Consider the following 25,519-nt stretch of genomic DNA (forward strand, 5'->3'; position numbering starts at 1 on the left):
TGTTCAGTGCAGGAGATCAAAGAGAAAGTTGGGACATTTCAGTAACAAATCCAGTACTGCGGGCTGAGCTGTCAAAATCAGGACTTTCCTGTGAAATTCAGCACAGTTGGGAGGTCTGCCTCTGTCCTGTCTCCAATTATGCAATGAGCAAAAGTACTTCTATTGATGTAGGGGCCTGGCCCAATAGATGTAATGTAGTTGCACTTTGAACATTGTGATTGTAGCTCATCGGTTACGCTGTCAGTGATTGGAGGAGCTGTGCTCTTGTACAACTGCAACCCACTGTATATTTTTATTATGCACTTGTAAGCCTATTATTCACTTGCGAGTAGGGTTGCTGCCTTTTCTGGAAAGAAATACCGGCCTTCCTCTATTTTTTATCTTTCTTCCCTAATAATAACATTGGAATCAAGTATTATTTTTACCAGTCAGGCCCATTATTGTAAGGGATGTCGGTTGCACATGGGCACTAGATTCCCTGCAGTAAACAGGACTGGCCAGCAGAGGGCAATATGAGGGATAGGTAAGAGAAGTGACTACACAAGGATATGTAGATTTACACTATTGTGTTACTGTGATACACTCAGGAGGCAGGAGAAGCTGTTGCCCAGGGCTGCACATTACACATCACTTCCACCTGCCCTGACACACACAGTCACACTCATATTATACAAAAACACACAAAAGCACAAACACAATTTGCACCACTTGCACTTGGGCCAAATCTGATGCCGAGTGAAAGAGGAAGATGGGAAATGGTCAGTGACACATTTACTGTAAGAAAAGTGAGAACAAAGCTGTGAATTGTGATTATTCAGCACAAAGTGTCGGCAGGAGGAAGGGGAAGCTTAGCACATCTTTGTTTGATTGTGGCCTTGGCTTTGTACACACTTTTCAGATGGTCCTTTTTTCTTATTTGGTTAGAATTTTAGCCTGTTCTCCGCAGTGAATTTAGGCTGCTTTCTGGTTGCTATACTCACTGACCCTAGCAACAAGGCATTTGCATTACAGTCAGGATAAAAAGGAACAGGGGGGACCTGAATCCAAAATCAATAAGCAATAAAAGCAATTGTGGCCCCATAGACAGGCTGTTGTCCGGCTGTGGGAGAGAGGGTATTATTTCATGCCAAAACTTTGCATTCTATATGTAGGGGCCTATAGGATCTACTATGCCCTATAGAGTTAAATCCCTACCTTTTCTCTTATACTGTATCTATTGTTATTAGGCATAAGCCTTGTTACAGTTCATTTAGTACATTCGGTATTGGTCAAAGGGTGTAATACCAGTTCCTGCCACACTGCTATATAGTGTTTAGGGATGGGTGAATTTGACCCGTTTCACTTGGCCATAAATTCACCGCTGGTCGGAATGTCACCGATGCCCATTAAAGTCTATGGGCGTCAAATTAACTTTTGTCGCGCTGCGCCATACAACTTTATGGGCGTCAATTCCACTGCGAAACAATGCGAAACAAGGCGAAAAAATTCACCCATCCCAAATAGTGTTGTGTAGGGAGTGGCCTCTTCCACTTTGGCTCCTGGTGTCTGTGCTGCTGGTGTTTCTCATTGAGCCTGGGATCACCAAGGCCCCAGTAAAGCCATTTACCCCAAAGGGACCTGTACCTTTGGTGATTAATTCAGGGACCAGGAAACCCTGTGAACGAGGATTAGTTATCATTAGGGCAGATCATTAATAGTCTCTCTAGGAGAGTGAGATAGTCAGCTTTATATAGCATGAGCAGCTGTGTGCTCCATCAAGGATAGTAGCAGGGAGTAGCCTCCCAAAGGCTTCTTGTTTGCCTTTAGTGCAGGGACTCAGTGGATAGGGTTTTAGGCTTTAGACTTCGTCTCCCTAACTACTCCACTGATCCCGATCCCCACAGAGGTATATCTGTCTTCTGGGAATTGATCTACACTTGACTACTATGCCTTATGGGAGTGACAGTCTTCATTGTGCTGTTTCATCTACTACTATCCTCCCTCCTCTGTGTTATGCTACACCTGCATCAACTCCTGCGTGAGTAAACCTGTGGTCATTTGCATTTGCATATTTGTTCAATAAACCATCTACTTTATTTGCATCAAGAACCTCCTGGCATCCAATCAATCCATTTTTATATGCAGTAGCCTGTGTGTTGTAGTTATACTACATCTTAAAGGGATAGCTTCCACTTGGCGAAGGCCCTGACCCTGTTGTGTAAGTTACAGTGTAGCCAATGCTCCATCATACTAGTGGGTATTTGTCTATGTACAGCCAAATAGGTGCTACATATATATATATATATATATATATATATATATATATATATATATATATATATATATATATATATATATAAATCAATGTCCTGTTACCATGGAAACAACTATTTGTTTCTATGTGGAAATTACGGCCGACCAAGTATTCCTTCAAGGTCAGGCTGCCTGGTGGGCCCCAGTCTGATAATGGACACGTGATTATGTTCCTGTCATCTGCAGTTATCAACCCTACATCCATTGCTCCCTATGAAGATTTATAAGCAAAGTCAGGGGGATAGAGACCCTGCCAAGAAATGGTGTTTATTGAAGGGTCATTCCCTAAACCACTGGAAACCTACTGGCTACGGCTGCTTGGCCAATGGGGCAATGGCTTGTTCTCTGTGCCATATAAAAATGCTTATACAATCACTTCTCTATAGTGATGGGCGAATTTTTTCGCCAGGAGCGAATTCGCGGCGTCGGAAAAAACGAGACGCCGGCGCCGTTTTACGAATTTTCCGGCGAAACGGCGTAAATTCGCCCATCACTACTTCTCTATTCAGAGGGTCAGGGTTGGCACTTGGGGTTGGCAGTGAGTAGTGCAATCAGCACAGGCACATATAATATTAATAATAATAATATATTAATAATTCATGACCCCTAGATCTAATGAGAAAATGAGATGGAATTTGCAAGACCTCAGATGATTCAAGTCTGTCATTATTTCCATTTTCATGTGTTTGATTCCCCCCCCCCTCACGTTTTGGCTGATGGAGCTAAATCTCCAGCAATTGCAGAAGTGACACTGGCAGTTCCCCCCTACAAACTTCCCAGAAGGGCAATGCAAATACAGACTGGCCCATTATTCTCAGTATACAGAAGTTCTGCCAGCTGCACAATAGGTGGGGCCCATTCACTAAGGGTTTCTGGTGCTGCAGTCAAGGAATGGTGAGCTCACATGTCCAGAAAGGTTATGAAGCACCAATTAAAGGGGAACTGCAGCTTAAAAAGAGATTTTACCAGGGTGTAGGTGGCAGAAATCTAAATCAAACTGCAGTGAGTGTTAAGCAATAAAACACATTATAACAAAGAAATGAAGCCTCACAGTCAAACCTTATAGTGTATCATACAGGTGAATAAGGAGCTCCAGTATAGTAAGGAGTCTCCAGTATAATCCCTGCCCTGTTTCTGCAGATGAATGTGCTGTTGGTGTGTAATAGACCCAGGCCCGGATTTGCGGCAAGGCCGCATAGGCCCGGGACTAGGGCGGCAAAAAAATAGGGGCGGCATGCCGCCCAGCCGCACTATGGGGACGCGTGCGTCCCCATTCAATTACAGCAGCTGCCCACCTCACCTCCCCTTCTCAGCACGCCGGCGTTTTTTCGCCGGCGTGCTGAGAAGGGGAGGTGAGGTGGGCGCTAGGACCGCGCGGCCGCCTGGTCGGACCGCGCGGCCTAGGGGCGCCGCACATTGAAATCCGGCGCTGAATAGACCAGTCAATAACAGGCAGTTTATGGGTTTATGGATTTCTTTAATCCATATTCTTCATGAATATGTAAGGAGAAGAGGGGAGATGGTTCATGGGACTTATTTATTCCTTCTCTGGGAAGCTTAAAGCCCACAGTTCTGGTTGCCACTGGGTCATGGAAGTCAAAATTGAATTCTATGGTCATCTTTGAGGCTTTTGTGCTGCGGCTGAACCCAATCATGGAATTGAGATTCTTCTTTTGACCACTGTCCTTTTTACTGCAGCATTTTCATATAATTTTCCCCTTGATCATGATGGAAACATTTGTTCACTAAAAAGCAACCATAGGGTCCGATGTATTGTGAGCCGAAAAAGTCGCATGGATGGAAAAAAGTTGCCTCAAAAAAAAACTCAAAAAAAAAAATCAGACACAACAGAGCTGGGACTGGATCACTTCTGGCACTCAGAATCCAAATGATGGCTCTTCCTGATGCTTTGAGTCTATTATTGGAGGCTGCTATGTGAATTTTGTCATTAGAATGAGGGTCCCCCAGCATCATTAGAATCTTCTCCCTTCCTCCACACATAAATGTGAGGGCCCAGTTGAGAGTGATGGTCTAATGTAAGCGGTGCTCTATGACATTTTACTGTAAGTAGGAGCTAGTCCTGGGTGGAAAAATAAGGTTACATTTGGCACCCAAAGGAGTGGTGTGTGAAGGTAAGACCTGAGGATATATGTGTCTTTAGATTTTGGTGATAAGTGAATTATTTTAGAGGGCTGAGTAGGAAAAAATTGTTGTCTGCTTGAAAGCAAGCCCGGACTGGCAATAAACCTATTCGGGCAAATGACCAATGGGTCGCTCCATTAATGTTAAGTAGATTGCCAATGGGAGCCTGAAATGGGCATTGAACTATGTCACTTTGAGGAAGTGAGGAAAGATGGACATCTCTACTCGCACTCTGGTTCTGTTGGAAGATGTGGTTATTAGTGCATAGGCTGTGCCAAGTAATTGTGTGACAAATAATACGCCTGGTCCTTGAGGTTTGGCAGATTCCGGATGGGATAGATGAGAAGAAGAGGGCACTATGGCTGGCGTTCCAAAAAGTGCCTCAGAGGAAATGTCACTGAATGTTGCCAGAGGTACATCTCACCCAGGCACGTCTGAGATTGCCAGAAGCAGGGTTATTGTTCCTTTTAATGGAAAGTGTGGGCAGAGATCAGCAGAAGAGCTGTGTGCTTTTGATGATAAATGCCCCATAGTGGAAGTGCTGGATGGGTCGATTCCTGGGTGTAAAGCAAAGCAGAGACTCTGAACTGCCTTGATCATATGATTACATTTATACTTTCTCATCTTGTGACCCAGTGAGGTACAAGATCTCCAGATATGCAGGTCAATTAGAAGAGCTTAAAAGAACAATATGAGCAGGTTTGTTATGCAGTTCCCTGCGACTCCTGGAAGCTCTGGTAGAACATTCAAGAGGTTACAAGAGGACACTTCATGAATATGTTCTTCACTCCCCCAGATGATCTCAACAGACAAAGACTGTGTCATCAGAGTGAAATCAAAAGGATTGGGTCTCAGGTGAAGAGGCCCTCAAAGTGATGAACCCACAAATACTCATGGAGCCATATGGTATCTTCTGAAATCTTGTGTGGAACAATTAGTGGACTTTTACCAACATCTCTAACAACTCGCTAAATGATATTTTTGTCCCTCACTCTTCCTCCACAATCATTCTGGTCCCCAAAAATCAATAAATCTAAATTGTGTCAGAGGCAATGAAGTGCTTTGAGGAATGTGTCTTAAATTTCATTAACCTCATTATTTTGTCCAATTTAACTCCACTTACATTTGCATAAAGAACCAATATGTCCACTGACAATGCAATCACCCCTGCTTTACACTCCTCTCCAGAATTGGGCTGTAGCGGATTTTTACACAATCAGACAGATTTAACTCATGAAGATATTTAGCATCATATGAATTACATCATCTACTGTCATTCTAAACATGGGTGCCCTACCTACACACCTGCACCCCATGTTCAAAACTGTTATTATGACTTATCTGCATTTGCAAGATGTGATACCAATAGGTTTGTTGATGATACCTCATCTTCTGCTTAATAAAATAATTAGAAACCTTTCTCACATCTTTCCTAAGCAGAAGAACATCAGCCTCTTTCTTTCTCCTGACAACTTCCTTGACTACTTGCTGGTCAGACTGGTGGGAAATAGTGATGGGCGAATTTATTCGCCAGGCACGAATTCGCGGCGAATTTGCGCGATTCGCGGCAGGCGAATAAATTCGCGAAACGCCCGCGAAAATTTGCCGAAAAAATTCACCGGCGTCAAAATTTTTTTTTTCGAAAAACGGACGCCGGCGTCAAAAAAGGGGAAAAACGAGACGCCGGCGCTGTTTCGCGAATTTTTCGCCGTTTCGCGAGATTTGGGGTGAGTGCTTATTTGCGCCCTGGGTACCCCTGGAACTATAGCAGGGTGACACCCCAATGTTTCTATATATCTGTAACCTTGTTATGAGCTAAGGGGGCCCAGTCTGAAGGCCAGTTAGGGGGAGATTTGGGGTGAGTGCTTATTTGTGCCCTGGGTACCCCTGGAACTATAGCAGGGTGAGACCCCAATGTTTCTATATATCTGTAACCTTGTTATGAGCTAAGGGGGCCCAGTCTGAAGGTCAGTTAGGGGGAGATTTGGGGTGAGTGCTTATTTGTACCCTGGGTACCCCTGGAACTATAGCAGGGTGACACCCCAATGTTTCTATATATCTGTAACCTTGTTATGAGCTAAGGGGGCCCAGTCTGAAGGCCAGTTAGGGGGAGATTTGGGGTGAGTGATTATTTGTACCCTGGGTACCCCTGGAACTATAGCAGGGTGACTGTTACCCCAATGTTTCTATATATCTGTAACCTTGTTATGAGCTAAGGGGATACATTCTGCCCAGCCTAATGAAGGGCTTAAAGGGCATGTAAAGTGTAAAATAGAATAAGGCTAGAAATGCTGTATTTTGTATACTAAACATAAACATGAACTTACTGCACCACAAGCCTAATCAAACAAATAATTTATGCTTTCAAAGTTGGCCACTGGGGGCTGTCATCTTGTAACTTTGTTATACATCTTTGCAAGACTAAGACTGTGCACATGCTCAGTGTGGTCTGGGCTGCTTAGGGATCGTCATAAACAAAGCTGCTTGAGTTCTGCATGGCTGGGAAGTAAGGCGGGGGCTCCCCCTGCTGTACATAAGTATGATTGTTTCCCTGCAGAGCAGTTAGGGACCGTCTGACAATTCCTATCCACAGCAGTAAATGAAGGGAGAATTTCACTGCATACAGTCAGGTTTCTTGTACATATTTTTTAATTAAAGTATATTGGAGATAGGTTTATTTTTCATTAAAGAAAGTAAAAGTGGGATTTTATTTTTTTGCCTTTACATGCCCTTTAAGAGAGATACTGAGGAATTACAGGACAATAGATAATGATTGTGGGGTGCAAGTGAGATATGGGTGACACAGAGAGAATCATCACAAACACCAATAACAAGAATAGAAACTCAGTGATACAGATTGGGGGGGGGCAGAGAATGGAAGAGAATAAGAATAAAGTGACTATTTCCTCACAAAGACGAAACCTTGAGCAACTCAGTCTCTAAACCACAGACCTGACTGTTAGTTTTATATCAGAGCCGCTGAGCTGGGGACACACAGACACAGACACACAGACACAGGGCAACAAGGAGGGCACAGGAGGCATCAGTGGGGCACCCACCAGTATCACCCATGTCTCCATCTCGTCTGTGCTGTTTGCTCCTACTCACTCTCGCAGTGCTTGGGAAAGGAGCGAAAGGGCAAAGTAATAGCGAAGTAGACGGTAAGATCTCAGTTCTGTCTCAATCATTTTATATTTTAGCTGATTTATATTATATATTTATATATTTATATTATTGCTGGAAATAAATAGACCTAAATTGTTTGTTATTAACACAGAAAAATGATTTGAATTCTGTGGGTGATATTTTATATTATCACAATTCTATCAGTTTGGTTCATTTCCTGTTTGGTTTTAATTTGCTTATTTGCTTCACTACATGGTTTGTGGCAGCGGTGCCTGAAAGGGGAAGTGTAAGTGATCTTTAGAGGTTGAGCTGAACACAATATTACCTACAATGACTCCATTACATACCCCTCCTCTAGATACCCCTCCTGTAGATACCCCTCCTGTAGATACCCCTCCTGTAGATACCCCTCTTCTAGATAAACCTCCTGTAGATACCCCTCCTGTAGATACCCCTCCTGTAGATACCCCTCCTGTAGATACCCCTCCTGTAGATAAACCTCCTCTAGATAACCCTCCTCTAGATACCCCTCCTCTAGATACCCCTCCTGTAGATACCCCTCCTGTAGATACTCCTCTTTAAGATACCCCTCATCTAGATACCCCTCCTCTAGATAAACCTCCTCTAGATACCCCTCCTCTAGATACCCCTCCTGTAGATACCCCTCCTGTAGATACTCCTCTTTAAGATACCCCTCATCTAGATACCCCTCCTCTAGATAACCCTCATCTAGATAACCCTCATCTAGATACCCCTCCTCTAGATACTCCTCTTCAAGATACCCCTCATCTAGATACCCCTCCTCAAGATACCCCTCCTCTAGATACTCCCCTTCAAGATACCCCTCATCTAGATACCCCTCCTCTAGATACCCCTCCTCTAGATACCCCTCCTGCACACTTATGAAAAATGAAACATGATGTGATGGTTCTGTATTTTCGTATAGTCTATATTATTTATATTTGTTGCCTGTGATTAGTTCTGACCAATAAACCTTCAGGATCAATGTACTTGGAGTTCCAGAATCGTTTTGTCCTGTTTATTGGTCACATCATTCAGAGAACCTTGGGATCTGCTCCCATAATGTTCCCAGCTGGTTCCCCTGGGTCCAGTCCCCAAGTCTAGAGATACTTAATGAGATGAGAGACACATCAAACAACAGACACATCACAGTGTGACAATGAGAAGCAACATCAGTGTTCCTGAGATACAGACAGTTCTGTTGGGTGATGCGGGTTCTTGGGTGATGGGAAGGGAATGTCCCAATACAGACAACAGTCTCATTGTACTTTACATACCTCCCAACTGGGCCGTTTTCTGTGGGACAGTCCTGATTTTAACAGCTCAGCCCACAGTCCCGGGTTTGTTACCGAAATGCCCCGACTTTCTCTTTGATCTCCTGCACTGACGCCAGAAAAAGAGACAACGTTTCTGCAACTTAATTAAAACAAGAAACTTTTTGGCAGAGAGCCCAGAACACTCGGCATCTGCACTGAGATACATGTGTAACAATTTAAGATAAGCAAAGAAACAATTGTAACTATTTAAGATAAGCAAAGATACAATTGTAACTATTTAAGATAAGCAAAGATACAATTGTAACTATTTAAGGTAAGCAAAGATACAATTGTAACTATTTAAGGTAAGCAGTTCTCTTGGGGGAACTGAGACTCACAACCTAAAGGGCAAATTCACCTTCATTAGCAAAAGTTACTTGCCAAATGGACAAGGTAATTAGGGGATGTGTCAAAAATGTTGCTCCTCTACAAACTCCTGGATTTTTTCATCCCAATTTATATTTTTCAAACATTGGGGGGTATGATTTATGTTTCTCACTTCAGGGAGAACTATATACAATAAGAATTACTTATTATAGCTTTATATTCCTTTTTTATCCAGGCTGAAAATTGCAGCAACATCTGGTTATTGAGATCGGTGAACCTCATCAACCAAAATCACATGATTATTGGGACAGATTTTTAGGGTGTTTGAGGTGTTTAGTTGACACTTTATTATTTTGCGCAGACTCATTTAGTTGCATGTCAGGAATTCCCATAGTCCATCCATGGAGATGGGCAAGTTTGATTGTTGGGGGGGAGGGGTTACATTTGCTCATTTATACAGACAGAATTAGGGTAACCACCTGAGATTGGGGGATACACCCCACATACACTACATGGTTACATAAGGGCTCAGTACAGGAGTCCCTACAGATTATAATGATAGCACTAACATATAACGTAGCGCTGCACCGGGACTGAGGAACAAACTCAGTAGAATTTTCGCAGTCAGATTATAAAGTGAGCACTTGACTCTCTTGCTTTGTGGTCAGTGATTGGGAAAGAACTTTCTATTTATTGTCTCTGTAGATGACAGAGGAAACAAAGGAGGAACAAGGTATTCTCATTACAGCTCAACAGGAAGTGTAGCATCTGTATGGCAGCTCCAGCGGCAGCTACTCACACCCTTCTCATGTAATTATTTAAGTCTATTTACAGGGGGCTCCTTTGTTTTAGGCTGCTCAGCCCCAACATTGAAGTCCCCAAAGCAGAGAGACTTGAGAGCTTTCCTCCAAGTTAAGTGGTGAGTTCTAGTTGAGCATTGCCCACATTTAATTGCCCATTAACTAGACAAAGACACTGGGGTACAGACTTGTAGTGGCAAATAATAACCTTTATGCACAGTTTCTATGACAAGGTGCAAATGTATTTCAGGAATCATTTCACACCTCCCAACATTTTGGACCAAAAGATTTTTTCAAACAGAGCAATTGTTTTTGACCACACCCATTTTTGTGGCCACACCCCATAATTACCATGTCCATTTTACAAAATTTGGCAGGTTATGAAAGTTTGAACACATTTCTGTGGTTTTAATGTGTTATTACAGTTTTGCTAATGAAGGTGAATTGCCATTTAAGTTGCAAATCACAGTTTACCCAAGAGACCTGCTTATCTTAAATTGTTACAATTGTTTCTTTGCTTATCTTACATTGTTACAATTGTTTCTTTGCTTATCTTACATTGTTACAATTGTTTCTTTGCTTATCTTACGTTGTTACAATTGTTTCTTTGCTTATCTTACGTTGTTACAATTGTTTCTTTGCTTATCTTACGTTGTTACAATTGTTTCTTTGCTTATCTTACATTGTTACAATTGTTTCTTTTCTTATCTTACATTGTTACAATTGTTTCTTTGCTTATCTTACGTTGTTACAATTGTTTCTTTGCTTATCTTACGTTGTTACAATTGTTTCTTTGCTTATCTTACGTTGTTACAATTGTTTCTTTGCTTATCTTACGTTGTTACAATTGTTTCTTTGCTTATCTTACATTGTTACAAATGTATCTAAGTGCAGCTGCCACATATTCTGGGCTCTCTGTTAAAGCCAATTAAGTTAGAAACGTTGTATCTTTTTCTGGCTGTTCAGTGCAGGAGATCAAAGAGAATGTTGGGACATTTCAGTAACAATCCAAACTGTGGGTTGAGCTATCAAAATCGGGACTGTCCCATGAAAAATAGCACAGTTGAGAGGTTTGGGATTGTGCTATATTTTCTGCACTTTGCACACTACATTCCAATCTTAAATGGATTCCTTCGGCACCTTTAAATGCTGATATAAGAACATTTTTTACTTCCTTATTTTGTGACAAAAGTTAAGTGATTTCCCTCCCTGCCCCTAATTTGCATATGTAAATTAGAATTCAGTTCAGCCAGACGCAAGAATTTGGGCAAAATTTGAATTTTGCTGAAAAAGGCAGAACCCTGGCCGAATCTCAAACAAAATCCCTAATAAGAACCCAATTGGGCCAGTGGCCACTATGAAAATAAGGTTTATTGTTTTATTAAAAACCCACCCAACTACTGAATTATTAAATGAAAACCTGCCCAAAATGTTATGTTTTGCTTATGAGAGAGAGATTTGAGATCAGCATCTAGAGCCCAACATGAGATGGACACAAGGGGGGGAGAAGAGCCAGAGCAGCGGGGGGGGGGGGCTCACGAGGAGGAGCAGACGGGGACAATTCTCCTCCAGTGACTCCAGGTATTTACATCATTGTGTATCACAGGTACATATGGGCAATATCTCACAGTTTTATTTGCTTCCCTCTCTCCCACCTTATGAAAGTATTGAGGGGTAGAGAAAGCTGAACTGTAACTCTTTACTCTTTATAAACAACAGTATGTGTAAGATTTAAGGTTGAATTTCATGCCATTGCTTTTCTCAAGTACTGCCCCTTATTCACCGTTTCACCAGGAACCTGTTAGTTCTGACTGTTACTGTAATTGGTTTGGCCAGTTGAACAAGTGGCAAAAATTTGTTAAAAACATTTTGGGGGAATTCAATAAAGGGTGAATTTCACCTCAAAAGGCTCCGCCACACTCTCGCGTCATTTCATCAAACGTTAATTCATCAGCACGAGCATTTCATAGTAAACTTTCACTAACATTCATTTCTGCTGAGCAAAACTCTGTTAGTTCTCTTACTCCATTCATTTGGCTTTAATTATCATCTGTATGCTGATGTACCCAAATATATTTATCCACCCCTTCATTAACAGCTGAAACAGAGGCTCAGATCTCTAACTGCCTCCTGGTTATCTCAAATTGGATGAACCAGCGCCACCTCAAACTCAACCGAACACTCAACTTATCACCTTTCCACCTAAGCCTGGTCCTACTCCCCTATTTACTATCTCTATTGATGGCTCATTAACCCTGACAACTCAGCTCACTGTCTGGGGGGAATCTTTGACTCCTCTCTCTCCTTCTCTGATCATATTAACTCCACTGTCAAAACCTGTCACTTTTTCTTACACAATATTGGCAAAATCCGTCCCTTCCTTTCACCTGATACATCCAAAACTCTCATGCATGCTCTCATCCTATCCTGACTAGATTACTGTAACCTTCTACTAACTGGCCTCCCTAACTGCCATCTCTCCCCTCTACAGTCTGTATTAAACACTGCTGCCAGAATTCTCCTCCTCTCATCCAAAAGGTACAGGCCCCTCCCCCACTGCTGAAGTCCTTATCATGGCTTCCTATAAAACAAAGAATAACTTATAAACTCCTCCTCCTCCTCATAACCTTCCCTTCATTCCTCTGCACCTCACTACATCTCATCTCTTGTCTCTCTATATGTTCCTGCCCGAAACCTCCGCTCCTCTCAGAGCAACCGCTTGCTTGTACCCCCCACTACTACTGCTGTTTCCCGTATCAAACCCTTCTCTCTTGTGACTCCTTATATTTGGAATGTCATTCCTGAATCTCTCAGGAGAGAATCCTCCTTCAGTGTTTTTATAACAAAACTCAAAGAATCCCTCTGGGAGCACCTGGATAACAGCTGAACTGGCACTTATATAACAGTGTAACAAACTGTAACCCACAGCACATAGTAACATAGTAACATAGTAAGTAAGGTTGAAAAAAGACACATGTCCATCGAGTTCAACCTTTTTTTTTTTTATTAACTACCTATCTGCCAGTTGATCCAGAGGAAGGCAAAAAAAAACCCATCTGAAGTCTCTCCAATTTGCCTCAGAGGGGGAAAAATTCCTTCCTGACTCCAAAATGGCAGTCGGACCAGTCCCTGGATCAACTTGGACTATGAGCTCTCTCCCATATCCCTGTATTCCCTCACTTGCTAAACACCATCCAACCCCTTCTTATACCTATCTAATGTATCAGCCTGTACCCCTGATTCACTTCCCAGCTCTCCCTGTAACACCCCTTTCCCTCCTCTAATCTCATTGGCTCCCTCCTGTCTGCTGGGAGGAGCTACTGGTGAATAAAGCATCCGACCCTTCCTTGTACCTATCTAATGTATCAGCCTGTACCCCTGATTCACTTCCCAGCTCTCCCTGTAACACCCCTTTCCCTCCTCTAATCTCATTGGCTCCCTCCTGTCTGCTGGGAGGAGCTACTGGTGAATAAAGCATCCGACCCTTCCTTGTACCTATCTAATGTATCAGCCTGTACCCCTGATTCACTTCCCAGCTCTCCCTGAAACACCCCTTTCCCTCCTCTAATCTCATTGGCTCCCTCCTGTCTGCTGGGAGGAGCTACTGGTGAATAAAGCATCCGACCCTTCCTTGTACCTATCTAATGTATCAGCCTGTACCCCTGATTCACTTCCCAGCTCTCCCTGTAACACCCCTTTCCCTCCTCTAATCTCATTGGCTCCCTCCTGTCTGCTGGGAGGCGTACTGGTGAATAAAGCATCCGACCCTTCCTTGTACCTATCTAATGTATCAGCCTGTAGCACTGATTCACTTCCCAGCTCTCCCTGTAACACCCCTTTCCCTCCTCTAATCTCATTGGCTCCCTCCTGTCTGCTGGGAGGAACTACTGGTGAATAAAGCATCCGACCCTTCCTTGTACCTATCTAATGTATCAGCCTGTACCACTGATTCACTTCCCAGCTCTCCCTGTAACACCCCTTTCCCTCCTCTAATCTCATTGGCTCCCTCCTGTCTGCTGGGAGGAGCTACTGGTGAATAAAGCATCCGACCCTTCCTTGTACCTATCTAATGTATCAGCCTGTACCCCTGATTCACTTCCCAGCTCTCCCTGTAACACCCCTTTCCCTCCTCTAATCTCATTGGCTCCCTCCTGTCTGCTGGGAGGAGCTACTGGTGAATAAAGCATCCGACCCTTCCTTGTACCTATCTAATGTATCAGCCTGTACCCCTGATTCACTTCCCAGCTCTCCCTGTAACACCCCTTTCCCTCCTCTAATCTCATTGGCTCCCTCCTGTCTGCTGGGAGGCGTACTGGTGAATAAAGCATCCGACCCTTCCTTGTACCTATCTAATGTATCAGCCTGTACCACTGATTCACTTCCCAGCTCTCCCTGTAACACCCCTTTCCCTCCTCTAATCTCATTGGCTCCCTCCTGTCTGCTGGGAGGAGCTACTGGTGAATAAAGCATCCGACCCTTCCTTGTACCTATCTAATGTATCAGCCTGTACCCCTGATTCACTTCCTAGCTCTCCCTGTAACACCCCTTTCCCTCCTCTAATCTCATTGGCTCCCTCCTGTCTGCTGGGAGGAGCTACTGGTGAATAAAGCATCCGACCCTTCCTTGTACCTATCTATTGTATCAGCCTGTACAACTGATTCAGGGAGACAATTCCACATCTTCACAGCTCTCACTGTAACAAACCCCTTCCCAATATTTAGCTGGAACCTCTTTTCTTCTAATTGGAATGGGTGACCTTGTGTCAGCTGGAAAGACCTACTGGTAAATAAATCATTAGAGAGATTATTATATGATCCCCTTATATATTTATACATAGTTATCATATCACCCCTTAAGCGCCTCTTCTCCAGAGTGAACATCCCCAATTTGGCCAGTCTTTCCTCATAGCTAAGATTTTACCTTTACCAGCTTAGTTGCCCTTCTCTGTCCCCTCTCTAATACAATAATGTCCTGTTTGAGTGATGGAGACAAAACTGTAGGGCATATTCTAGATGGGGCCTTACCAGTGCTCTATACAGTGGGACCCCCTCCTCCCGTGACTCTCTGCCCCATTTAATACAAGTCAAGACCTTATTTGCCCTTGATGCTGCTGACTGGCATTACTTGCTACAGACAAGTTTATTATCTACAAGGACTCCAAGCTCCGTCTCCATTATGGATTTGCCTAGTGCAGTCCCATTAAGGGTATAAGTGGATATTGTTACATCCCAGGTGCAGGACTTTACATTTATCAACATTGAATCTCATTTGCCACTTAGCTGCCCAGATTGCCAGTTAGTCAAGATCCTGTTGCAAGTGCCACATCCTGGATGGAATTAATTGGGCTGATAATTTTGTGTCATCTGCAAACACTGATACATTACTTACAATCCCCTCCCCTAAGTCATTAATGAACAAGTTAAATAAAAGTGGCCCCAATACTGAGCCCTGGGGGACCCCACTAAGAACCTTACTCCAAGTAGAGAATGTCCCATTAACAACCCCCCTCTGTACCCGATCCTGTAGCCAGTTTCCTATCCATGTGCAAACGACTTCATTAAGCCCAACAGACCTTAGTTTAGAAAGCAGTCGTTTGTGGGGCACAGTATCAAACGCTTTGGCAAAATCCAAATAGATCTACTGCCCCCCCCCCCACTGTCCAGAACCTTACTTACCTCATCATAAAAAGCAAATCAAATTCATCTGACATGACCTATCCTTCATAAAGCCATGCTGATTGTTGCTCATAATGACATTCATTAGGATACAATTCTGAATGTGATCCCTTAACAAGCCTTCAAATAAATTGCCCACCACAGATGTCAAGCTTACTGGCCTATAATTGCCAGGCTGAGATCGTAATCTCTTTTTAAATATTGGAATAACATCAGCTTTTCTCCAATCCATAGGCACCATACCAGATGACAGTGAATCTGAGAAAATCAGAATAACTCTTCATTTCTTTTCTTAGCCTTCCGGATTGCTGATTTACAACATTTATTACAGTGTTTATATTCATTAAATGCAGCTTCTGTCCCTACAGATTTGTAGTTATTAAATGCCTTTCTCTTCTTTTCCATTAACTTCTTTACTTCTGTAATAAGCCACACAGGATGATTCTTAGAGCTTCTACGTTTAGTCCTATCAGTTTAAAGGACAACCATTTCTGTTCTGTGTTTTTAGCTGAAAACCTTAATACCCCTCTGAATTGTGTCTGTATGTTACCCTCCCATTTAGATTGTAAGCTCTACGGGGTAGGCTCCTCTAGCCTTTTGTTTCCTTGACACTGAGCACTTAATCTGCATTGTAATTATATTTTATATTTATGTGAATTGTATTTCTAATAATGCACTTATTGTTACTTTTTTATTTCAATGACCCCTTGTTTGTTACTACTAATTTATTGTTTTGCGGTACAGTGCTTTGCCCTCGAGGAGCGCTATACAAATAAAAATATACATACATACTGTACATGCTCTAGGTCAATTTGAATAGGGCGGGTACATATAGATCATATATATATACGTCTTTATTAGAGATGTTGGTGTAAATACTTGAAGTAGCCACTTATTATTACAAATGTCCAAGGAAGAAAAATAAAGACAAAAGATCCTCTAATGTCCTAGACATGAGCCCACCCTAAAACAAATGTGGTTTGCCCCTCAAATTGTTAAAAATATATGATGTCACTGACATATGAGTGAGGAGTATGTAGTTTAGTATTATCAGTTGACCTGCTCTAAACTGGCGAAGGAAACGCTGGCGAAAGGGGAAACATAATGGAAAAGTCACACTTTAGTGACTTCGTGGAGTAGTGATCATTATCCTGATTGAAAATTCGCCTGGCGGAAGGGCGAGGAACTTCGTTAGTGATGTAACCGTTCGCTAGTGAATTGTCCTCTATGTCTGTTAGTAAATTGGCGATGTCCCTGCGGATTGGATTTCTGGTGAATTTTTTCTAGCGACGACCACTTCGTCCTTTATTAAATCTGCCCCATTGACGTTAATAGTAAAATACAAAGATGGTTTCTGGATTTTATTAGCTGTGAAGCGATATAATCTGTCCAATTGCACATGTGACCCAGAAACTTTCAATTTTCTTTCATCAGTCGCATTAATTTTTTTCTCTATCTTTTTCCCTTAATTTTCGTTCTTTATTGTTTGTTTGTCTGTTTTGTTTTGAAAATACTAAAGAAAAAAAACGACAGATAATTATGGGGCTATGAACTGATAATAAGAGTTATACTGTTATTATTAACTGGGAAATTCTGCTTTATTTTGAAGGATTCGAAGTAAAAAAAATTTCGAATTTCGAAGTGTTTTTTGGACTACTTCGACCATCGAATGGGCTACTACGAGCTTCCACTACGACTTCGAATCGAAGGATTCGAACTTAAAATCGTTCGACTATTTGACCATTCGATAGTCGAAGTACTGTCTCTTTAAGAAAAAACTTCAACCCCCTAGTTCGCCATCTAAAAGCTACCAAACCCAATGTTAGCGTATGGGGAAGGTCCCCATAGGCTTTCCTACGTTTTTTTGGTCGAAGGATAATCCTTCGATTGTTGGATTAAAATCCTTTGAATCGTTCGATTCGAAGGATTTTATCGTTCGATCGCACTATTTGCGCTAGAATCCTTCGACTTCGATATTCGAAGTCGAAGGATTTTAATTCCCAGTTGAATATCGAGGGTTAATTAACCCTCGATATTCGACCCTTTGTGAATCGGCCCCTTAGTGTATTGATTCCTCTATAAACTTTGGGAAATGTTGTGATGTGGTTTATATTGGTTACTGTTTTTAGTGAGCAGATTCTTATGGGAATTTAAACTCATGTACATTATGGGACTGGACTGGCTATTGAGGAAGTGGCTAATGCCCATCAAGTGTTTGAGGTTTTCTAATACAAACGTCTCCTTGTGAATTGTTATATTTTTAACGAGATAGACAAAATATGAGTTTTTAATCCAGTGAATTCCTCCTGTTCTGCTCAATGACTCTTCTCCCATGATGCTTCACCACTAGATAAAAATTAAATAACGGAGAGAAACAATTTTGGCAGCAGTGCGCAGGGCCAGAAGGAAGGAGGCAACTGTCAGCAGGGGGAGCCCATTGGGACCCCATGATAGAGTCCTGCGTGGGTCCATTTTTTGGGACCCGTACCCGACCCGTACCCGCAACCTGCAATCCATAACCCGAACCCACAACCTACATTCTTACCCGCTTAGAACCACTACCCCGACCCTATCCGCAAGTACCTTATTCGCAACTCGGACCCGCGACCCGCTGACCATTAAGAATCAGGATTCAGGAAGTGCTGTCATTGTAAACCGGAAGTGACATCATTGGAAGTAGCTGTGACCAGAAAAAAGGAGTAAATATCGTTATTGAGAAGACCCGAAACCTGCAGAACCGCCGACCCACGTCTTTACCCGCACCCAGAACTTCTCCCCTCAACCTGCAAGGTACAGCAGGTTTTTGTGGGGAACCCGCGGGTACCCGACCCACTGCAGGACTCTACCCCATGAGAGAGGTTAAAAGGGAAACTGCACTAATGAGGCAAGTGAGAAATTCAGCTCAGGAGGTAGAGCCCCACTGGTTACAAGAGTTGCCAAATACGATGCTCCTAGTAACTTAAACAGCCTCATTTCTGGTTGTCAAACTGGAAATGTGGCTCTTGTAGCTCAGAGACAATTTTATTTTCTCTCTAGCATCCTGGACCCCCTCCAGTCACATTGTTGTACCCCCTGGAGCTCACCCAACACCAAAAAGGTGAGTTCCTGGAGTTTAAGTCAGTTATAGGTCTGGCATTTGCCACCAGTAATTCTAGGAAGAGAATGAGGGAGTTCTCCCTGGGCATCACTGGCCTTACGTAAAGGGAGAAGAGTGTGAAGACACAACTGGGTGTGAATCATTCTCTCAACAGTTCCCATTGGAGCAAAGCCACATCACATTCATAGAAACAACAGCTTTATAAACCCTCTTTACCCATCACCCCATCTGTACCAGCTCCATCTAGTGGCCAGAGAATATCCCTATTAACTACAGGACATTACCAATGGTCTATCCAAAATTAGCACCAAGACGCATGTATATATGCCATTATATCATTATATAGTATAAAGTACTCCTCCCTCTTCAGTGATAAATGATCGTATTTTGGAAATATTCCTTAGACATGATTTAATAAGTGATGTGAGGAGATGGGGCAATTGTTAACTGTGATGTTTTGGGTGTTGGATGGGGGAAGAGAATGATTAGGGGCCGATTCACTAAATTCGAGTGAAGGATTCGAAGTAAAAAAACTTCGAATTTCGAAGTATTTTTTGGGCTACTTCGACCATCGAATGGGCTACTTCGACCTTCGACTACGACTACGAATCGAAGGATTCGTACTAAAAATCGTTCGACTATTCGACCATTCGATAGTCGAAGTACTGCCTCTTTAAAAAAAACTTCGACCCCCTAGTTCGGCAGATAAAAGCTACCGAAGTCAATGTTAGCCTATGGGGAAGGTCCCCATAGGCTTCCCTAAGTTTTTTTGATCGAAGGATAATCCTTCGATCGTTGGATTTAAATCCTTCGAATCGTTCGATTCGAAGGATTTAATCGTTCGATCGAAGGATTTATTTGTTCGATCAAAGGAATAATCCTTCGATTGTACGATCGTAGCATTTGCGCTAAATCCTTCGACTTCGATATTCGATATTAATTAACCCTCGATATTCGACCCATAGTGAATCAGCCCCTTTGTGTCTCAGAGAGGTTTAATTGAAGGGATTGTTGGGGAATCCAAGTAGAGACATGAGACAGGCAGAGCTCTGGGTTGAGACCAGGAGAGGAGAGATAGATCTGCACATGACCAGCAGACAGGGGTATTGGACACCACATCAATTGATTGTTTGGCTGAAAGTAGAAGTATTTATATAAGAATAAGAATTATGAATAAGAAGGATTACATTTGTGTCTTGCCAATGTTGTAGTGAAGGTTTCATTTTGGGAAAAGTTAGTCAATTGTTATATTTTGCCCCTAAATCTCAGACTGTGAGGCCCCACTCGCTTGTAAAGTTTATCCGCCATCTTTGTCTGAGACCCAAGGAGACTCCTTATTCCATGTGTTTATACTGAAGGTTCTGGGCTGGATTTGGAGGACATTATTCAGTTCCTTGTTTTTTCAGTGACACAAAACACTAAGATGAAATGAAAAGCAGTGCTCTCACTTGTACATAGGAAAATATAAGAGGGACATAGGGGGAATTCACAAAATAAAATTTCCCTCCATAGTCACAAACCTCTTTAGCTCCTCCTAAATCTCAGTCAGTCTGACATCAGGTGACTCTCACTGTACCTGTACCTCCTACTAATGGTTGTGCCTTTAGCTCCTCCCCCTACACCTGTCAGTCTGACATCAGGTGACTCTCACTGTACCTGTGCCTCCTACTAATGATTGTGCCTTTAGCTCCTCCCCCTACACCTGTCAGTCTGACATCAGGTGACTCTCACTGTACCTGTACCTCCTACTAATGATTGTGCCTTTAGCTCCTCCCCCTACACCTGTCAGTCTGACATCAGGTGACTATCACTGTACCTGTACCTCCTACTAATGGTTGTGCCTTTAGCTGCTCCGCCTACACCTGTCAGTCTGACATCAGGTGACTCTCACAATACCTCTGCCTCCTACTAATGATTGTGCCCTTCAGAGATTCCCTGCCACTTTAACCAGCCAATATCACAGAACACTCACTTTTATCCCATTCCATCTCCCCTAGGAACATGGCCAGTAGCCAAGATCCCAGTTTAGGTGCCATTGTGTATGTGCTGCTCACTGATTAGCAAGATGGGTGTTGGGAATAGAAGGGACACAGATAAAGAGGTGCAACGCTGATGGGAAGCTCTGTTGTTCTGGGCATGATGGGGGTGGGCTGTGTACTGGTACTAAACCCAGGGTGTTTTTATTTACCCTTTAAATAAAGATCTATAATACATATATGTATACATTTGCTCTAAATGCTAACACTGCCCCGTTCATTTAGCAACAAATAACAAAATAATGCAAATGTGAGGCATAAACAAGGTTTTGTCACCTATTTATGTTGGACCTTTGTATATAGAAATAATATATATGGGGTGCAGATAATACAGATGGGTTTTTTGCCTTCCTCTGGATCAACTGGCAGATAAAAAAAAAAAACTGAAAGGTTGAACTTGATGGACGAGTGTCTTTTTTCAACCTTACTTACTATGTTACTATGTTAATATAAACAGTTTTTCTTGTTGATAAACCTATTGTTATTCATTTCTGATTACACAGGGCTTGTACCCTGACAATAGGCTGCTGATCCCCATACTGCACCCAAAAGTGGGGTGAATAGAGATTGGGGGAGACAATGCGGAGCTCACACAGGTGGAATTGTTAGACTGAGCTTTACTGCATTTTACAAAAAAAAAAATCTGTCTAGGTTTGTTGTTTTAACGACATATTCACAAAAGTGTCTGTAATTGTTTCTTTCACCAGAATATGAAACGTGGCAGTTGAGTCGGTATTGTATCGGATTTAAGTTTGTGAATATGGAGATTGTGTACATATACACACATTTATACACTTACATATTTATACACTTTTCTGAGCTATACACAAATGCACACACCAACACTTTCCAAAAACATATGATTTTCAGGGGTCGCCATAGTTTTTTGTAGCTTTTATCCCACATAAAACTGGCAGTGTTTATAAATTAGTGTAAGGGGCCGATTCACTAAATTCGAGTGAAGGATTCGAAGTAAAAAAACGTTGAATTTCCAAGTATTTTTTGGGCTACTTCGACCATCGAATGGGCTACTTCGACCTTCGACTACGACTACGACTACGACTTTGAATCGAAGGATTTGAAGTGAAAATCGTTTGACTATTCGACCATTCGATAGTTGAAGTACTGTCTCTTTAAAAAAAACTTCGACCCCCTAGTTCGCCATCTAAAAGCTACCGAAGTCAATGTTAGCCTATGGGGAAGGTCCCCATAGGCTTGCCTGTGTTTTATTGATCGAAGGATATTCCTTCGATCGTTGGATTAAGATCCTTCGAATCGTTCGATTCGAAGGATTTAATCGTTCTATCGAAGGAATAATCCTTTGATCGTACGATCGCAGTATTTGCGCTAAATCCTTCGACTTCGATATTCGAAGTCGAAGGATTTCAATTCCTAGTCGAATATCGAGGGTTAATTAACCCTCGATATTCGACCCTTAATGAATCAGCCCCCAAATGTAACCCATCAAATAAGAACAAGCAGCAGGTAGATTTTGGGGTCTGTACATTCTATATTCTTTGATAAACGTAAATGTACATTGGGCATCAAATTGTTCAGGCTTTCATATTTAGGGTGATTTATCTTGGTAAGTAATAGTATGTGGGAAATATGCTGTTAATGTATTGATTTTGCACAACCTGAAATGACAGACCATATGCGTTTGTCTTCGTTTTGGGACCTCTATATCCCACATACTGTTCTGATGTTGTTCTACTCAAGTAAGAGATCAGAAGGTTTCCATCTCCTGCCTGATCAGAGCAACATCAGAATGATTTAACTGCCCATAAGCTTTTCCCAATGAGAGTAAATGACATATGATGAATAGTAAGAGCCTGTCCTGTTTGTCTCTTATAGAGCAATGCAAGAAATCTGACCTCTCCAGGGATCCAAATGTGCAGCTTGTTCCACCCCAAGATTATTATCCCCCAAACACTGAGGTGTCTGTGAGGTGCCCACTGGGATATAAACCCCCGCAGGACACAATTACATGTAAATCTGCACAATATGAGTCTGTGTGGGATGTAACCGACATTCGGTGTGAGGGTAAGTTTCATAAGTTTGGGGTTATGCGGGGGGGGGGTCATGTAACTTAAATCTGTTGCTATAATATTGACAGCAGAATTCTAAAAAAATGTACATTTACACTTTATTTTTTATTATTTCAAATATTAAAGTTTCTTGCTTGGCAGCTCTGGTTGCTAGAGTTTAATTACCCCAGCAACCAGTAATTAGAGTTTAATTACCCCAGCAACCAATTACATCCAATGCTGACTTTGGATGTCAGCATAAAACATCAATGAGAAAGAACATTTAAGGGGACCTATGATTCAGACACAAAAAAACTGTTTAATAAAAGTCCTTTTCAAATTAAACGTGAAAGCCCCAAAAAATACTTGTTATAAACTCATTTAAAAACCTCAGCAGTCAATGATATTTTGCATGTCCCTCCTCTATTCTTTAGGCAATTACTTTTCTATTCTGCAATTCCTGGATATCACTGCCCTCTAGGGATGTAGCGAACGTCGGAAAAAAAGTTCGCGAACATATTCGCGAACTTGCGCAAAAATGCGAGCGGTTCGCGAACGGTTCGCGAACCCCATAGACTTCAATGGGAAGGCGAACTTTAACATCTAGAAAAGACATTTCTGGCCAGAAAAATGATTTTAAAGTTGTTTAAAGGGTGCAACGACCTGGACAGTGGCATGCCAGAGGGGGATCAAGGGCAAAAATGTATCTGAAAAATCTGCCTGTTATTGCAGCAGTCAGCAGATGAGATCAGAAGCAGGACAGCTGCCCACTGCAGCTACATACAGAGCACTGCAGTAGAAGGTAGATTACTAGCCAGCAAAGCTACCTAAGCTTAAATGTCCCTCAAACCCCTGCAGACTTCTGTCCCTCCAATAACAGAGCAGTATCAAAACGATTACTAGCCAGCAAACTTTCAACTGTCCCTGAAATCACTAACAGGCAGCAGCTCTCTCCCTACACTATCTCTTCAGCACACACAGGCAGAGTGAAAAAACGCTGCAGGGCTTCGGTTTTTATAGGGAAGGGGAGTGGTCCAGGGGAGAGCTTCCTGATTGGCTGCCATGTACCTGCTGGTCTGGGGTGAGAGGGCAAAAAAAAGCGCCAACAATGGCGAACCCAAAATGGCGAACGTCGCGCGACGTTCGCGAACTTCCGGCGAGCGCGAACACCCGATGTTCGCGCGAACAAGTTCGCCGGCGAACAGTTCGCGACATCTCTACTGCCCTCTTCTCTTTCCCCCTCAGTCTAGAATTGTGTAGCCAGTGCATGGGCTTAGTTATTAGGTGGCCCATTCTGGCACAGAATCTTGGCATGATATAAAGCTTGTCTTCAGAACACTGTCTACAACATTGCTCCTACCTGTGACTGTGAATTCCAACACTGATGGAAATACTTTATATTGTGTAAGTGAAGTTTGTTTACATTGCCTAACGTCATGAAATAGGATTTAAAAATAAACTAAGGGGCCCATTCACTAAGTTCGAGTGAAGGAATAGAGGAAAAATAGTTTGAATTTCAAATGGTTTTTTTGGCTACTTCGACCATCGAATTGGCTACTTCGACCTTCGACTGCGACCTTCGACTTCGAATCGAACGATTCGAACTAAAAATCGTTCGACTATTCGACCATTCGATATTCGAAGTACTGTCTCTTTAAAAATTTCTTCGACCCCCTAGTTCGCCACCTAAAACCTACCGAGGCCAATGTTAGGCTATGGGGAAGGTCCCCATAGGCTTCCTAACAATTTTATGATCGAAGGATAATCCTTCGATCGATGGATGAAAATCCTTCGAAACTTTGATTCGAAGGATTTAATCGTTCGAACGAATTGCGCAAAATCCTTCGACTTCGATATTCAAAGGCGAAGGATTTTAATTTGGCAGTCAAATATCGAGGGTTAATTAACCCTCGATATTCGACCCTTGATACATCTGCCCCTAAGTGTAGCCATATCACTGATGCCTCTTAGTCAGTTTGTTTATTGATTGCCAGAGTCAGTGACCCCCAACAACCAGACAGCTGCGGAAATAGGCAGAAGAGATAGAGAGAGATGTGAGAAAAAGAGTCAAAGGGGAAGTTCAACTATTTAACACCGTATTAAGTATTATTATATTATACGTGAGTTGAATCTATTCTAAGAAACATTTCAATTGTTTTTGTCAATTGTGTAATACACATTCTTTAGCAGACTAAGTAGGACCACCAGTATTATGCTTCGACTAGAACTGCTTCACTGTTTTTTGGGAAAGACTTTGATTCGAATTAGTTCAAATGCACTATTACTTCGATTCATATGATTTGAATTTGACCGAATACGGACCTATTCGATCGAAAACTAACCAAAAAAATTTCGACTTAATTTCGATTGGACTTTTTTTTTTCAAATTCGAAATTTGACTGTTGATAAATATGCCCCTAAATGTTATATTCAGCTTTTGTGGGTTTGACAGTGAAGCAGTTCTAGTCGAAGCGGATTTGTTAAAGTTCACCAATTGACTCCAAATAGGTTCTAGGACAGGGGTCCCCAACCATTTTCACCCATGAGCAACATTCAGATGTAAAAAGAGTTGAGGAGCAACACTAGCATGAAAAATGTTCCTGGGGTGCCAAATAAGGGCTGTGATTGGCTATTAGTAGCCCCTATGTGGACTGGCAGCC

General features: G+C 42.3%; 1 protein-coding gene across 4 annotated transcripts in view; it reads left to right on the forward strand.

Annotated features, from left to right (window-relative positions):
* The first annotated feature begins 7,380 nt into the window (after nucleotides 1-7,380).
* The window catches only part of LOC108704998 (receptor-type tyrosine-protein phosphatase alpha), a 79,799-nt gene continuing 61,660 nt past the window's right edge, over nucleotides 7,381-25,519 (forward strand). For 2 of the 4 annotated variants that reach the window (XM_041580719.1, XM_041580720.1), the window contains exons 1-2: nucleotides 7,381-7,595; nucleotides 22,687-22,875. In XM_041580719.1, the coding sequence (XP_041436653.1) occupies nucleotides 7,505-7,595; nucleotides 22,687-22,875 (280 nt within the window). In that variant the 5' untranslated portion in view covers nucleotides 7,381-7,504. The remainder of the gene's footprint in view (nucleotides 7,596-22,686; nucleotides 22,876-25,519) is intronic. The other 2 variants (XM_041580721.1, XM_041580722.1) reach the window with 2 other exon arrangements.

This window comes from Xenopus laevis, chromosome 1S (assembly GCF_017654675.1).
Source record: "Xenopus laevis strain J_2021 chromosome 1S, Xenopus_laevis_v10.1, whole genome shotgun sequence".
NCBI classification, from domain to species: domain Eukaryota; kingdom Metazoa; phylum Chordata; class Amphibia; order Anura; family Pipidae; genus Xenopus; species Xenopus laevis.